The sequence below is a fragment of the Octopus sinensis genome, linkage group LG18 (assembly GCF_006345805.1).
Source record: "Octopus sinensis linkage group LG18, ASM634580v1, whole genome shotgun sequence".
NCBI classification, from domain to species: domain Eukaryota; kingdom Metazoa; phylum Mollusca; class Cephalopoda; order Octopoda; family Octopodidae; genus Octopus; species Octopus sinensis.
The window spans coordinates 1,194,900-1,212,313 of NC_043014.1; the positions used below are offsets into that span (position 1 = coordinate 1,194,900).

The 17,414-nt window shown below is 36.7% G+C and overlaps 1 protein-coding gene across 1 annotated transcript in view; it reads left to right on the plus strand.

Moving 5' to 3' along the window:
• LOC115221311 (palmitoyltransferase ZDHHC3-like) overlaps window positions 1-17,414 on the plus strand; it is a 67,907-nt gene that overhangs the window by 42,387 nt on the left and 8,106 nt on the right. The window contains exons 5-7 of the mRNA XM_036510633.1: window positions 13,181-13,290; window positions 14,580-14,641; window positions 16,911-16,998. Coding sequence (XP_036366526.1) covers window positions 13,181-13,290; window positions 14,580-14,641; window positions 16,911-16,998 — 260 coding nt within the window. The remainder of the gene's footprint in view (window positions 1-13,180; window positions 13,291-14,579; window positions 14,642-16,910; window positions 16,999-17,414) is intronic.

The following is a 17,414-nucleotide window of genomic DNA, read 5'->3' on the forward strand; positions in this document are numbered from 1 at the left end:
GAGTGTCATCACAGAACAGGTTGAAGAGTATACCCTCAATCTTGATGTAATGTATATGGGTGGCAAAGGAGGTTGAATGTTTCATGGCACTATTAGAGAAAGAGCTTAGATGTACAAAATAACATTGCTTAACATCAGTCATACCACCAATGTAAGCCCTGGTGAAGAAAACATGCAACTACTGAGTATAAGGTAATTGCCCTATGACTGGCAATTGCTTGCACTATAATGTTGTGCATAAATGTAGTTACCATCTCACAGATCCACTTTGCATACAACTATATATGTACATGTGTGTGTGTGTCTTAAGATATAATGTGTTTATATATATATATTTGTGTGTGTGTATCGAGTAATTTAAAAAATATTCATCATCATCATTTTATGACTGCTTCCCATGTTTACAAGGTTTTGGATGGGTCTTGATAGCCTGATTCCATTGGAGTTACTGCCCTTGAGAGAGAGAGAGAGGACATGATGGATGAATACTTATGTAGACGGTTGGTGATGAGAAAGTGACAGATGCCAATAAGGAGTGGCATGGAATAGAAGGTGTGATGGTTGGCATGGAGACCAGAAAAGTAAACTGAGGTAGGGGATACCAACTGGAGACTCTTTTGATGTGGACCCTCTTTACTCAGACATTGTGATGAGAGAGAGGGGATTAGTGAAATATGGATGTTGGTAGGAAGAGATTGGGTATGGACAATCCAGTATTATGGTTGAATAGGAGAAGGGTGTGTGATAGGGAGATGAAGAGGTATTGATAAGGTAGGAAGGGTTAGAGGTGGAGACTTAATAATTACAAGGTGATATATGACCCACCATGTTAACATTACCAGCTGGAGCAATGGTGAGATAAATTCCATCCAGGAAAGCCTGGGTACCTGAACCTCACAGGTTTTTGTGCGGTTTTTACTCTCTTAACTGATCAAAAATACTACACTTTGTTGAACTTCATACCATGTCTATATCTACCTGTCTATCTATCTACCTACCTATCTATCTACCTGCCTATCTATCTACCTGTCTATCTACCTGCCTATCTATCTATCTGTTTATCTATATATAGATAGACATAGGTATCTCAGTCTCCAACTCATGCCTTCATCATTTTCACATCCATTTCACCTTTCTTACACTAACGATCAGGTCTTCTGCATCATCATGTTGTCTTGTAAATCCTCCCTCATCAGGTGCAACAGCTTCCAATCAGTGTCCCATATCTTCCTCTTCCAGAGGTATCTTCCACATCAATAATTCAGTACTTCTTTCTACAGTTGTCCTCATCCAATCTGCATCACATTCTTCTACCAACATAGACTTCCGTCTTGCACACTGCATCTGATTCAACTTCAGATGTTTGGAGACAGACTTACTGGAACAAATGAGGATGTGGACAATTCCTACAAAACTTTATGTGGAGCTGAGCCAAACTGTTATTGTGTGTGTGTGTTAGTAGTAATACTTGGTAATAACCCTGTATTTTTAACTTTTAATTTGCTTTGTTTTGACATTAAAAAAAAATTATATAAAGCATATATATATATGGGTAACATCGGTGGCACGGAGAGGGGAGGCTGGCACGCATGGGCGACTGCTGGTCCTCCATAAACAATCTTGCCTGGACTTATGCCTTGGAGGGGAACTCCCTAGGTGCAATCCCATGACCATTCATGAATGACAGGGGGGGTCTTTACCCTTGCTCTTTACACACACACACACACACGTGTATGCATATAAGACCCTTGCAAATGACTAAGAGTGTACATACATCCAGGTCATGCAGAAAGCAAGCAGATGGTGTTTAAAATTGATTCCAACACCCAAACTTGTCTTTCTATTTTCTTTGAAGATAATTTAGCTTCTGCTATGGAGAATATGTTAGAAACATTATATTAATTATATGTTAATAGTATCATTAGCAATAATATGTTAATTAGAAATAATAAGCTAAAATAGTTTGGAGGAAATATTAAACCAAAGAATATTTAACGTTTCTACATCAAAATAGTTAAATGATAAAACTGTATATTTTAAACAAGGTTTGCAGAGGTGCTTCATGTTCCTTGGAGTTCGTTAGCTTCTCACCTTTGCTTCTGAACATTGGTATTTAGTGTGTAGTCGTACGTAGTTATGTAGTAGTCAGTAGTTTGGCTGAGAACGTGCATATGTGCGTGTATGTGCATATATGTATGTATTAGTTGTTGCTACCTGTGCAGCTACATGCAGTGCTATATATATATAGATGTATGTATGTGTGTATGTATGTATAATGCGTATATGTGTTTAGATGTAGCCTAAAGATTAGTCTCACACAAGTGGTTTCTGCTCTTAAGCCCAATAATATATTTGTAACTGTTTGACATGTTGAACTTATCTCTAACTCACATCTTTTATGGATTTTGGAACAGAGGAGGTGGGCAAGGGTGGTAAAGGAAATATGTTATATAAATGTGTGTGTGTGTAGATATATTTGTATGTATATATATATGTATGTGTATGTATATATATATGTATATATATATATGTATATATGTATATATATGTATATATATATATGTATATGTGTGTGTGTATATATGTATATATATGTGTATGTGTGTATATATATCTATATATATAAAAGAGAGATAGAGAGAGAGAGAGAGAGTTGTATGTATTTAAAAGGCGTTATCTTCCTTATGTTGAAAAGGTGTACATACATATATTTGCTGTGTGTAAATATATATATTTGTTGATAACTTTCAATAAACTGTGAAATGATATATACATACACCACACATATATATATGTATGTATCTCTGTATATGCATGCATATCTTTAGGTATCTATAGATCTATAAATAACATTATTAACAATAACAATATATATTATATACATATAACATATTTAAAATTGTATATATATACACATGCATTTATGCACATACATGTTTCGGTGCAGACATGGCTGTGGTTAAGAAGTTTGTTCTCCAGTCATGTGGCTTCATTTTCAGTCCCCATGCATGGCTACATGGGCTCAGCCTTGGGCCAACCAAATCCTTATGAGTAGATTTGGTCGATGGAAACTGGAAAAAAAGAAAGGAAAAAAAAACTAGAGTGTGTGTGTGTGTGTGTGAATGTACTTGTATTGACGTCCCATGTAGTTGTAAATCAGTGTCTGCCATGCAAACAATGTCCTTCATTTGCAGTCTGCCATGAAAACATGTCTGGCCACGGGGAAACATTACCTTGCTTAGAAACAGAGAAGGGTTGGTGACCAGCTCAGCATCTGACTCAGAATATCTGCCTCAACAGATAAACACCCCCACCACCAAAAAAAAAAAACTGTTGACTTATGTGATTGTTTGATATGCTAGAAATAACAGCCAATATCCCACAAAAACACACTCTGCTGTCTTAAAAAGAGTAGAGCACATGTGATAATGTTCTAGATATACATGAAAGACAGGATGGTCATTGTTGGAATGCCTCTTTATCATAGGTCTTTTCAGAGCAAACTTGGGGCTAAACAACAATGATAACAAAAAGAAAGTTCCTTTCTGGTGATTCTTTTTAGCCATCTTCATCAAAAGCGCACCTTAGAATTCCCTCTCCCACTGCTACCCGAAGGTGTGCACACACTGGGGTGTTATTTGGTGCACCCCCCCCCCAACAAGTCTAGGGGACTGAGTGTTAATGTATGTATGTGTATTGTTTTGCTCCAGGGCCTATAATACTGGGGAAAGAGCCCAGCCCCTACGCCTGAAATTTCAGTAAACCCCTTTAGACCATTGGACCCCCTCCTCCAGTTCCACCAGAGAAACAAAGAAAACAAAAAAAATGTAATCATTACGAAAAATACAGAAAAACACAAAAATAATTTTTTTTATATTTTGGTTTCTTTATTCTTGATTTTTGTTTCTGAATATTTGAAAAGATTTTGGTTAAAGAATATTTCAACATGGCACCAGTCTGATAGAGACTTTTCCTCATGTTCATCTTGCATTCTTACAACTTCAACACATGGCTTTGTGTGTGTGTGTGTGTGTGTACATGTGCGCGTGTGTGTGTGTGCATGATCAGATTCCAAAGAGACTGGTGTTGGTCTATATCTGCAAGAATATATTAATTTATGAAACTGATGCAAAGAGTTCAACGAATTTGCAGTGAGGATTGGCAAACCTAACGTTTGGACAAAAGTCCTTCTTCAAAGAAAAGTTGAAAGAAGAGAAATTGATGAGACACAACAGAGTTTTACATCTTCAAAGTTAGAAAAAAAAATGGTTGCAACTTTGAAAATATAAAACTCTTTGTAAAATTATTTTCACTTTTTTCAACTTTTGCCCTGAAAAAGCCCTCAGTCTGACATGATGGACTTTCCATTCCCCATGGCAGATTCACTCAAGTTTTTTGATAGAGTTTACTATATACATACATATGTGTATATATGTGTGTTTGTGTGTGAGAGTTCCATTATTGCTTTTCCTGTAAAAAGTGCTCAATGCATCTCTGTGTTAGAGCTATATAATTGTTAGTTGTTGGTGAACAGGATTGTTTCATTGGGGCTAAAGGTTTCGACTGATTCACTTCAGCAGCACTCATCAGAGGGAGTTTAACCAAATGGATGAAATAATTCCGTTCACCAATGTGTGTGTGTGTGTGTGTGTTATACATACATATATATGTATATCAGTGAGCAGGCCAGGTGGAAATTTATGCTTAGCTGACGTGTCATAGTTTTAAGTGATGCTGCTTTTGGCAAATAATTTTATTGTAGTTTCCCAGTCCTGCTTTCTTCATGTATATTTCTTTCTGCCAATGAGTAGGTGTGTGTATGTGTATAGTCATGTAGCTTATATGTATATATATATTTCGTGTAGTTTATACATGCATATATACATTCATATCTACATACATATGTTTTGTGTAAGCTTCTACTTACATACATTCATGTCCATCCATCCATTTATACATATCTGTGTCTGTCTGTCCGTCTCTCTAGTCAGACCTACCCACCCACCCACCTGCCTATGATTACAAATAATAGAACTTCCAGTGGAGGGTGTAGAATTTCTCTTCTTGATTCTCTGTGTTGTTACTCAGAGTTTCATCCGATGAGTCAGGCAACAGAGAGGAAGGACTGAACGTGTGCCTGCACTCTATCAGTTAGGCCGACTCTCATTGGTTGAAGTGGTTAGTCACATGACCAAACATGTTACCTCTCAAATATAAAACATACAAAACAGACACAAAAAAATAACTGGTACAGGGTGGTACAATTCATTTCACTAAAAGGTGTTCAAGGTGATGCCCCAGCATGGCCACAATGACTGAAACAAGTGAAAAATAAATGGTGAAAAGTAGAACCATTTTGATTGGAAGTTTGTGGAATTCATGACAAAATAATTCTTTGAGGAATGAGAATGTTTTTCACTTTGTCTTTACAAAGTGAGAGATTGGGCCTCCTGGATGTATAAGTGTATAGATGCATCAGTCTATATACAAATGTATGTACAAATCAATGTATATATAAATATACCATATTCACTCATGTGTTATACATGATTTTGATTAGCATGCAACTTATACAGGGGGTAAAGTTTGTGTGTGTATATATATACACACACGCACACTGACACACATGCTTGTGACTTATACACAAGTAAATATGATATGTGTGCATAAATCTATGTATATATCTATGTGTATATAAATGTATGTACAAATGTATGTTTGTATAAATCTGTATTTATATATAAGTGTATGCATAAATGTCTCAATCTCTAAACCAATGAATGTGTATGTGTATACATATGTATGTGTATATATATATATATGTATATATATATATGTATGTATTAGCAAGTGTGCCCTTTCTCATGCATGTTTCTCCCCACCCCCGAGACATGCTTCATGTTAATCGACAATTCTTCAAATACTTAATAATAATATTTAATTGAATATGTATCTTAAACGAACACGTTAATGGTTGAACATTACCATGTTTTAATTATCTTATTACTTGTTTCAATTAATTAATATATCAGAAACAATCTGTTAATCATTCTTCTTTTTCTTTTTCTTAGTATTATTATTGTTGTTGTTGTTGTTACCATTGATGTTCATGTTATTGTTGTTTTCTCCTTTTTCAGAAAAATTTATTTTTTTGTTTTTGTTTTAAGGGTTTTTACCATTTGTGCTTTTCTTGTCACTTGGCAGAATCGGTGGAGCACCAGATAAAAATTCCTCGCAGTATTACTTCCAGCCTTTCAAATCTCCTCACTGAGGTTAACTTTGCCCTTCATCCATTTGGGGGTCAGTAGGATAAAGCACCAGTCAAGTATCCCCCAAATCTGCTGGCCTTAGAAGGGACCATCATTATTATTATTATTATTATTATTATTGTTATTATTAAGGTGGCAAGCTGGCAGAGTGGTTAGCACGCCAGGCAAAATGCTTTGTGATATTTCGTCTGTCTTTGTGTTCTGAGTTCAAATTTCATTGAGGTTGACTTTGCCTTTCATTCTTTCAGGCTCAATAAAATAAGGACCAATCAAGAATTGAGGTCGGTGCAATCGACTTACCCCCCCCCCCTTCCATGAACTTGCTGGCATTGTGCCAAAATTTGAAACCATCTTTATTATAAGGTCGTCCCAAAAGTTCGTAGAAAGTCTTGGAAAATAATTGTCTTTATTTTGAGGAATAATTTTTGTTGTTTTTGTTAGTACTTGGCGAGTAAAAATTCAATTTTCGCAAGTGTTTATGAACTTTTGGGACAACCTAATATTATAATAATAATTATTATGATCTAAAAATACTAAATTCTCTCATTTTCTTTCTTTTTTTTTTTTTTAAATATAACGAAAATCTTACCCCACCATTTCGAACATCAAAATTGCCCTTTCATCACTTTTTTGGGGTATTGATTTATTTGAAATTAATATTTAGTATTCGCTGCAGTTAATTGATTGATTAACAATTGACTTTAATTTAATCAAAACAGAGTTTTACATGTTTGTCCGGTCACTAAACTGACCGATCTATGTTTTACCCTCAGCTGATCACTAAACACAAATGTTGGATGTCAACCTGGACTCTTCAGTATTGGAAGTAGTTTTCAGTGTGTGTGTGCATGTGTGTGTGTGTGTGGTGTGTGTGTGTGCGTGTGTGTGTATGTATGTGTGTGTGTGTGTGCATGTGTGTGTGTGTGCATGTGTGTATGTGTGTGCGTGTGTGTGTGTGTGTGTGCATGTGTGTGTGTGTGTGCATGTGTGTGTGTGTGCTGTGTGTGTGTGTGTGCATGTGTGTGTATGTGTACTTGTGTGTGTGCATGTGTGTGTGTGTGCGTGTGCATGTGTGTGCGTGCATGTGCGTGTGCATGTGTGTGTGGCATGTGTGTGTGTGCGTGTGTGTGTGCGTGTGTGTGTGTGTGTGTGTGCATGTGTGTGTGTGTGTGCATGTGTGTGTGTATGTGTGCATGTGTATGTGTGTGCATGTGTGTGCGTGTGCATGTGTGTGTGTGCATGTGTGTGTGTGTTTGCATGTGTGTGTGTGTGTGTGCATGTGTGCCTCTGTGTGTGTGTGTGTGTGTGTATTTGATGTATCTAATTTACAATGTTGTCCCACATCCAGCTCTGTCCTTCACATTCTCTGCTCCTACATTTAATTACAGCTGTGATCTAATTAGCAATGTCTGTTCAATTTTGTCTCTCTGTCCAGCAGCAATAGAACAAGCTATGGTTTGTCCCATGTATTTATCAATGTTTCATTCCAACAGCAGCAACAGTAACCGTTCCTTCCAAAAACAATATTGACAAGTTGATTATAAAAGTCCTGCAACTTTTCAAACGTTCTGTTATTTTCAAAGAGAATAGAATTGTTACATAACATTGGATAAAGCAGAAGAGTCCATGTGGAATATTTAGGGGCCATTGTGGACGTGATTGATGAGACTGAATGATGGAACGGTTCATTTGATTGTATTTTGGTTGTTGTCCTCTTCCCATTTAAAAATCTTTCCAACTTCTCTGTTTGTGGAAATATTGTCTCTCTGATGACTTCGTGTTGTTTATAGATGACACTTGAAGGTTAAAGGGTGAATGAGGTGCATATTGTTTATTTAAAGCAGTTTGTTGTTGTGAAAAGAAGAAAACCTGTTGGCTGAATGCAGTGAACCAGAAAGGGTGAATTACACAAAACCTGTCTGATTATGTAACTCGGTTTCCCTTGCATATTTATATGTCAGATCAGATCAAAAACAATCTGCTATTGATAAACATATAAACCAATTCTATTTGGCTGTCGGTGACTAAACTAGTAACCTCATGGCGGGTGAAGGGGTGGACGCATTGATAAGACACAAAAGCAATAAATAACCTGGGGGAAGAAAATAACAAGGCATCAATGACAACCATTTATCAGACTTACAAATGGATTGAGGCCATCACCAAGGGCTCCTCTGACAACCCCTACATTTAATTGTCTCTGCCAGACATACCGGACTTACCTTTCCTTTTATCTAGAAAAATCCAGGTGAGAAAAACCACTTTATGCCACCCAAAGTGGTTTAACCATTTAGCGTCCAGATTATTCTGTCAAATCTAATCCTTATTTGTTCACATTGTTTAGAATTAATCCTGGATTATCTCATAACTATGGGTTTTTTCGATGCTGTGACTGTTTGTTTCTAGACTGGCATTATAGGGTAGGTGTGAGAGGCCAGCTCTGGTTGGTTGGAACATAAAACAGGGACAATATTTGGGCCAAAAACGGGTTTTGGTTTTAAATGCTAAAGGTTTAAGCTGGTTCTGTCCAATGGCATTGCCCGAACCAACATGCTCTGTTGACCATTCTTTTTGGATGGTAGGAACCTTTACATGAAATACGTTGGACTTTATAACCAATCTGTCTAAACACAAATATTAATTAAGTTGATAAATTAATTTATTGGGAATTTCCAAGAAAATCGTAATAAGTGGAATACCATTTTACTTTCAAAATGGTTTTATGTTTCATCAATAAATTTTTATTGAGATGACTGTCTCCATTTTGAATTATATATATTTAGCCTTTTCTTGCATATTTTAAATTATATTTTAAATGATATTTATGTATTTTATGTTATATATGGCTTTTTCTTGCCTATTTCTTGAAATTGTTTTTGTAATTTTCTATTTATGTTATGCAAAAAATATTTCAAAAATATTTATAACAGTGCAGGGAGAATTTTAAGAAAAAAATTATTAGAATATATATTTGTGTTTTGTATAACAAATATGGATCTATGATTTATCTTCACTGTCTGTCTGTGTATTTTCTGTCACAGTCCATCATATCCTATCTATTTAAAGTGTCAAGGTGTAATTTGAGGAGAGATTTGACTGCTATTTCCAGCAAGTCAAATGGCTCTATAGTGTCTTCATTATTTAATTGACATCCTTCTGTACGACCAACAGAAACCACTAGAACCCCCACCCCCACCACCACACCCACCACTCGCAGATATCCCCTCTCTGTTGATCTGGTGAGTTCCATTATATTTCTTAATTAATAATTAGTGTTAATCAATAGATAAATTGGCAAGGCACCATGGCAAGAACTGACAGCAATCTTGTACTCTGGGATTCTCTCAGTACATAGTGTTGATTGCAGTGCCCTCTATGAAGGTTTTCTCAAGTACTCTGACCCAAGGTGACCCCCTACAATTGGTGTAATATTGTCTGACTGTCAAACATTACACCATCCTGTCCATGGTGAACATAGATGTAAAGTGGGGGGGGGGGTGTATGTTATCATATGTATGCTTGTGTGTGTGTTTAAAGGTCTCTCTCTCTCTCTCTCTCTCTCTCTCTCTCTCTCTCTCTACCCCCTTTGCAGCTCCTCCTTAACTTCTACTTCTACTAACCATCATCATTATCCTCTTTTCTCCTGCCCTCACTCCCACTCTTGAATGGGTTGGCCATGTCTGCACCACATCCTGAAAGTTAAGCACATTTTGCTAGTTTTGGGTTTTCCAGTCTTATTCCATAAAAGGTATTTCATGGTTGGGTGATTTCATTGCCACCAATGATTGTCACATGCAATTCAACATTAGACATTAGTCCTATTCATTTATCACTCATCATTCATGATGTAAAGGGAAGTCTGGCTTTATCATACTAATTATATTAATACTAATCATAAGTCTGTGCCTCTGTGTGTGTGTGTATGAAAATATATACATATACAAATATATATATATATATATATATATATAATATATATATATATATACACTAGAATTGGCATGGCCCTCTGGCTTGCCATCTATTGCCAAACAATCCAAACCCATCCTAGCATAGAGAATGGACATTAAATGATGAGGTATTTGAGGACATATTTGGTAATTTAATAAAACAATTCTAGTCTAACAAAGATCAAATATATTTTAACAAAAATTTGTGCATTTGTTCTCAATAAGCTTTCTTATCAGAGAGCTTGTGAGAATCCACCTTCAACTTTGAAGATTGCTTCAGTGCTGGGACCTGAATCATTGACACGCCTTCACTAAATGGTCTTTGTTCATTTCAGATGTCACCCGGCCAATAGCGGCCGTCATTGTATCACGGTATAGCGAGGATGTTCGGTTAGTCTCTGTATCAACGACGCTACAAAAGAATCCGTACGATTTTAAATCTTGTGAGTTTGGTGTTAAATGATCGAAAAGATTGTCTGACACATCCATTCTTGGGTGGGTTTTATGAAAAGGTGTTGGGGTTTGTTGAAGGTTTATCAACTGTCTCCAACACCTCAGTGTATTCAGCAGCATTAATTCTAGGACCCTGTGGGAATATGTGAGTTGACATGACACAACCTTCGTTACTCACAACTCCTAAAGACCACCACAGCTGCTGGAAACCTTGTGTACATTACTCTGGAGACATTAGAAGGACTTGTGCCAATCACTTGGTATGGATCCGTTTCCATGTCCTTACAGGCATGCGTTGGCCTCATCTCAGTACATATAAATTGTATCAAATGTCTGCGTGCACCACAGTTGTGATAGTCCACTCTACCACTTGGAGTTCTTTGGTGAGGGCCTTTATTGAAATTCTGGGGTCATCATTGATAAGTTTTAGAACCCATTGGCTGAATTGCAAGAACTTATAGTGTTCGAATGTTTCAAATGATTTTTTTTCTCTCATGCAGTGGAAACATTCCCATCAAACGCTTCCAAAACCATCTGGACTTTCTCTATAAAAGATCTTGCAACATTCAGAAAATTGGCAATTTCTCAATTGCTGTGTTCTGCACATACGGCAACAATGAGTGCATATGCTTTCATTTCTTGTGTTAGCATGTTATGTTCCCTAGGGGATATGAAAGAAATAAAACCCTCTTGATTTGTTTGAAGAGAGCAATGCACAGATATTTAAGTGTCTTGAAATACCCTTCACATCATGAATGATATATATATACATACATAGATTGCTAGGTAGATAGAGAGAGATGAGGGGGAAAGTAGTTTGGTCCTGCCCCCCTTGAAGTGTGTTAGGGTATGTTTGTCTAATGTCAAGACACACAGACAACTGTTGTACTGCAAACCTATCCAACCCACATTAGCAAAGAAGAGCTCATATTCAAACATCAGTGACAATGATGATGATAATGAAGCATCATGGGATATCTCTACCATAATTTAGATAAGTTTGAATTCTTGGAGTTGTTAATCTATTGGAATTCTAGTTTCAGAAAAGTTCTGGAATTGATGGAGTCGGTAAGTTTTTTTTTTTTTTTTATAAATATAAGTTTGTAGTATTTTTTAATCGGCTTTTTTAATGTTTGTCTTTATTGTAAGTTTTTTTTTAAACCTTTGACATACTTTCTGCCTTATTTTTCCATATCATTTTTTTTAAATTCCAACATTCAGGTGGATTAGTCTCCAAAATCTATCATGGGTCGACCAGTTCTAAAAAAAGAAAACTAAAAGAAAAACTATATCATGACAAATTTTCATCTCATCCTTTTAATCTAAGATAATAATAATAACAATAATAATAATAATAATAATAATAATAATGATAATGTGTTCTTCTTAAAAATCAAACTTCTTTTAATACAGAAATAAAACTAAATAAAAATCAAGCATTATTTCCCTTAATTCCAGGGTTGTCTCCCCTTTCTTTTTTACCAGAATTAATCATAAAGTTATTAAGTTTTTGGTTTATTTTTCCTCGTCACTACACGCATAATTTTAATTCATTAAATATTTCTTGACTCAACATTAACACCATTAGAACCCACTTTACTGTCAGTTCTTCATGCAGAATGCGTCCCTCGGTATACAACCCTGTAAACTGCTCCATTTCTCAGCATTATCTTTCCACAGCTTGTTGTTGTTATTGCTGCTGTTGCTGTTGTTGTTGACCATTCCATTGCATTTTAAGCCGTTTAACAAGATTTCTTCTGAGACCAATGTTTCCAAACCGTCTTTGTTGTTTGTCTTTTCGTTCCACCAAGACTTAAATAAGATTCTTCTTTCTTTTTTTCAAATCTTGTTGTTGTTACTGTTGTGGTCCTGGCTCTTAATCTTTAATTCATAAAAGTTAGTCATTTCTTAAATGTTATTTTTGTTTGTTTGTTTAATGTATTATTATTATTATTATTATTATTATTTCTCTTTGAAGTGCCATGGACTCTCTTAGATCCTCCATTTTCTTGGTATAGAATTATTGCTAATTGGATTCAGGATCAACATAATTAATAGTCATAGTCGTTGTTGATGATTTTCAATTCCTTAGAAATGCTTTTATTCATTTTTTCTTTTTGTTTTATCATTAACGAAATTTGTTGTTTTTCAAAATTAAATAAATATTTCAAGAATGTTATTTCTTTATTTCTTCAGAAGATCCTTTTATTATTATTATTATGTTTTTTTTTTGGCAATATTAGATTTTAATTCTCTCCCACTCCCTTCAAAACTGATTTTTTTTAGGTGTTTTTTGTTTTAGGTGGTGCCTGTATTTTAGTTTGTTAATTGTGTTGGCTTCGTTAAAATAACGTTTTTCCTTTTTTTTTTCTTATTTTATGTCTTTTTGAAGCTTGTCATGTGATTTTTTTTTCATTAACGATCCATGAAACTCATTTACTTCTTGTTATCATCGTTATCTTAATCTTCTCGTTTGTCTCTCTTTCTTTCCCTGGTTCGTCCATCCAGAACAACGGTTGGACTGTGTGCATGAAGTGTGAAACCTACCGTCCACCCCGAGCACATCACTGCCGAGTTTGTCAACGCTGTATACGACGGATGGACCACCACTGCCCTTGGTCAGTATTACCTTCAATTGACTTTGCATTCGGTTTCCCCCCTGCCTCAACCACCCAGTTACTATAGCAACATTCGGGGATCAAAATTAGAGGGACACTGCCCATGGCTTTCTACATGCACCCCTCTCCCCACCAGACTGAGGGAGGAAAGGAGGTTGTGGGGTGAGGTTTAACTGAAAAGAACATAAACCCTAGGCCCTCAACCAGATCCAGAACCTGAGTTTTTTAGGGGGGGGGCATGAAAATAAAGGAAAACATAATTAATTAAAGAAAGGAAACTATTATATTTATAGACCAGCAGAGGGCACTGGGGGATGCTTGAACTGCAGTTGACATAGACAATGGTGGGAACAGAATGTTCTAGAAGAAGTGTTTAATGAAGGACTCTGACTGTGAGACTAAATAAGAATGACAAGAGGAGGGCATGGATGTAGAGGCTACACAACCTGGTACTTGAGAGGAGCAGGAGCTGTTGCAGTAGTGGTACAAGTGATATAAGGAGGATACACTACAGCTGAGTGATGCTCTCTCCATCTCTCTCTCTCTCTCTGCCAATATCCCTACTCCACTCACTTTAACACTGTTACCCACCCCAAAAGAATTTGTGCCTGTGAGGGGTCTGGCTGAGACTCGCCTCCATTTTGCTCTTCTACCTCCCATCCCCCACCGCACATCTACCCAGCCTGTCCTGATGTGTTCATCACACCAGCCCTAATGGGTGGGGAAGCCAGTCCTGGGGTTTTACACCTGACAGGAAGAAGGGAATTCCAGCCGATATTTTGGTTGTTTACTGAGTCCCTTAACATTGATATGTTAATCTGTGTGTGTGTGTGTTTCTATATGTATATTTATATAAAAGAGAGATGAGAACCAGATGGATTAAGTTAAAGAGAATTATTCTGTGTTCTAGTTCTTTTTTCTGTGTGTGTGTGTGTGTGTGTATATACATACATATACACATGTATGTTTATCTATCTATCTAGATATATATATATATATATATATATACATATATATAAGTCCAGCAAAAATTTAGATTCAAATGAATATGGTACTTAATTTAGATGCACCAGAATTTTGTATGGTGTTATCCATAAAAATTTGCGGGGTGATTATAATCAAAATAAGCAACAAGAATAAGAAACCGGAGTCATTCTTGTTGCTTATTTTGAGTATATATATGTTTATGTGTATGTATGTATGTATATGTGTGCATGCAGTGGTATATACATATATATATATATATATATATATATATATATATATATAATTCTTGGTGTCTTTAACAGGATCAACAACTGTGTTGGAGAATATAACCAAAAGTTTTTTCTCCAGTTCCTCTTTTATACAGGTACGTTATCCATTTTATCTTATTTCATCAAAAGCTATTTTATCAGCAACTTCATCTGAAAGTATCAATTTTCCACCATCTTCCCTCAAACTTATTTTTAAGCTCTGTCTTTTTTTTCTTTCCCCCTAAACCAACCCCCAAAATATAATTTCCTTCTTCTTGAAGGAAACTACAAGTTTTCTGCCTCTCATCTCACTGCATCCCCCATTCTCTGTCTGTTTGTCTCTCTACAGAATATGGCGACCACATGTCCATTTAGGATTCTAACTCTGCATCTGACCACACTCTCTCCTGCTCTGGCTAATTGTCTCTCTGACTATCTAGATGTCTAATTAACTGTTTAGCCATGTGTCTATATTTAATAGCCAACTGTCTCTCTCTGTTAGTCAGCCTACCTGTCTGATTAGCTAGCCATATACTCTTTTACTCTTTTACTTGTTTCAGTCAATTGACTGCGGCCATGCTGGAGCACCGCCTTTAGTCGAGCAAATCGACCCCGGGACTTATTCTTTATAAGCCCAGTACTTATTCTATCGGTCTCTTTTGCTGAATCGCTGAGTGACGGAGACGTAAACACACCAGCATCGGTTGTCAAGCAATGCTAGGGGCAAACACAGACACACAAACACACACATACATGTATATACGACAGGCTTCTTTCAGTTTCCGTCTACCAAATCCACTCACAAGGCATTGGTCGGCCCGGGGCTATAGCAGAAGACACTTGCCCAAGATGCCACGCAGTGGGACTGAACCCGGAACCATGTGGTTGGTTAGCAAGCTACTTACCACAGAGCCACTCCTGCGCCTATCTATGTACCTATCTTTTTAGTTAATTGTCTAAATCTTTATATTGCTTACTAATTGTCTTTCTATCGAAACAGGAAGTTTTAAAATTTTGTTTCGGGAATTATTTATTCCCCATTACACATGTTTCATTTACTAATAGGAATCACAAAGATTTACCTGTTTTATAGACAGGTAAGAATCTTCCTATTAGAAATTCTTCAGACAGAGAATCAGATAGCACCAAAAACTTGTTTCCAACTTCCTGTTATTATTTCCTGAATGTTCAACTCTAATATGCCCACCCCACATACATACAACAGCCACAAACCGGATTGTAATACTAGAAGAAGCAGATGTGCTTTTAAGAGCACACAGCTTGCCTTTTAACTCTGCCCTCAAAGCCTATGTTTCTTGCTACATAACTCTCTTGTCTCTATGTCTAATCTATTTAGCTTACCTAACTCTGTGGCATTCTATCTTGCTGTCTGTCTGTCTGTCTCTACTCTGTCTCTATAACGTTTGTGCTGCTATCTTTTATATGCGTTTGCAATGGTGTCTTTATTTCATCTCTACCGTTTCTCTACTCTACATCTGCTCTACTGTGTCTCTACTGCCTTTCAACCTGTATCACTTTACTCTCCCTTCTACCACTAAAAATTATCATCACAGCCGTTATTATTATTATTATTATTATTATTATTATTATTAACATTATTGTTGTTATTATTATTATTATTATTATTATTATTATTATTATTATTAAGGTGGCGAGCTGGCAGAAGTATTTCATCCGTCGCTATGTTCTGAGTTCAAATTCCACCATGGTCACCTTTACCTTTCATCCTTTCGGGGTCAATAAATTAAGTACCAGTGAAACTCTGGGAATCAATGAAATCAACTAGTCTCTTCCCATCAAACTTCATGTCTTATTCCTTTAGTAAAAAGGATTATTATTATTATTGTTGTTGTTGTTCCTCCATTCCCCTCAAGGTGGCGAGCTGGCAGACTTGTTAGTACACCAGGCGAAATGCTTAGTGGTATTTTGCCTGTCGCTATGTTCTGAGTTCAAATTCCGCTGAGGTTCACTTTAACTTTCATCGTTTCGAGGTTGATAAATCAAGTACCAGTTGAACACTGGGGTCGATGTAATTGACACACCCTCTCCCCCGAAATGGTTGCCCTTGTGGCAAAATTTGAAACCATTATTCCATTCCGCATTCCTCTTCCTACACTCTTCCCTAATAACTCTCCAAACTTCTATTCCTTCCATTAACATCTCCCTAAGGGATCCTCACCCCCTACTTCTTCACTCCCTCCCTTCACATACCAGACCATGTACCCTTCTTATCTTTAAGAGATCCCCCAACACTTTACCAATATTCGATAAGACCTCCAAACCTCTCCTGTCCTAATCCAGCCACATGTGACCCCCACTCCTCCAGTGTGTGATTAACTAAATCTCTTGTGTTCTTCTCTGCAGGTTTGGCCTGTGTCTTTACAATATCCATGGTTCTGGTCTCCTGGGTCTTAGATCCAGTCTCCAAAAGAGATTTAAAGAATGTAAAATTGTAAGTAAAAACAGATTATGAACTCAAGATATTCTATTGAGGGGGGGGGGGCTGCAGTGTTGGGTTATGTGGTATGGTGAGTTATTGGGGGAGTGTATTGAGGTATGTTGCAGTGGTGGTGGTGGTGGTGGTGGTGTGGAGTTGTGGTATGGCATGGTTCTGATGTGATGTTCTGTAGTTGTGTGGTAGGGTGTTGATGTGATGTGATGTTGTTTGTTGTGCTGTGATACAACTGAAGGCATGCAGCTCATAACCATAAGCCCATGAGTTCAATCCCTGGCAGCACCTTGTGTCTCTGCAAAAGACACTTTATTTCACGTCACTTCCAGTCCACTCACCTGGCAAAAATGAGCTGCACCTGTAATTAAAAAAAGGGCCAACCTTATCACATTCTATGTCATGCTGAATCTCCCTGA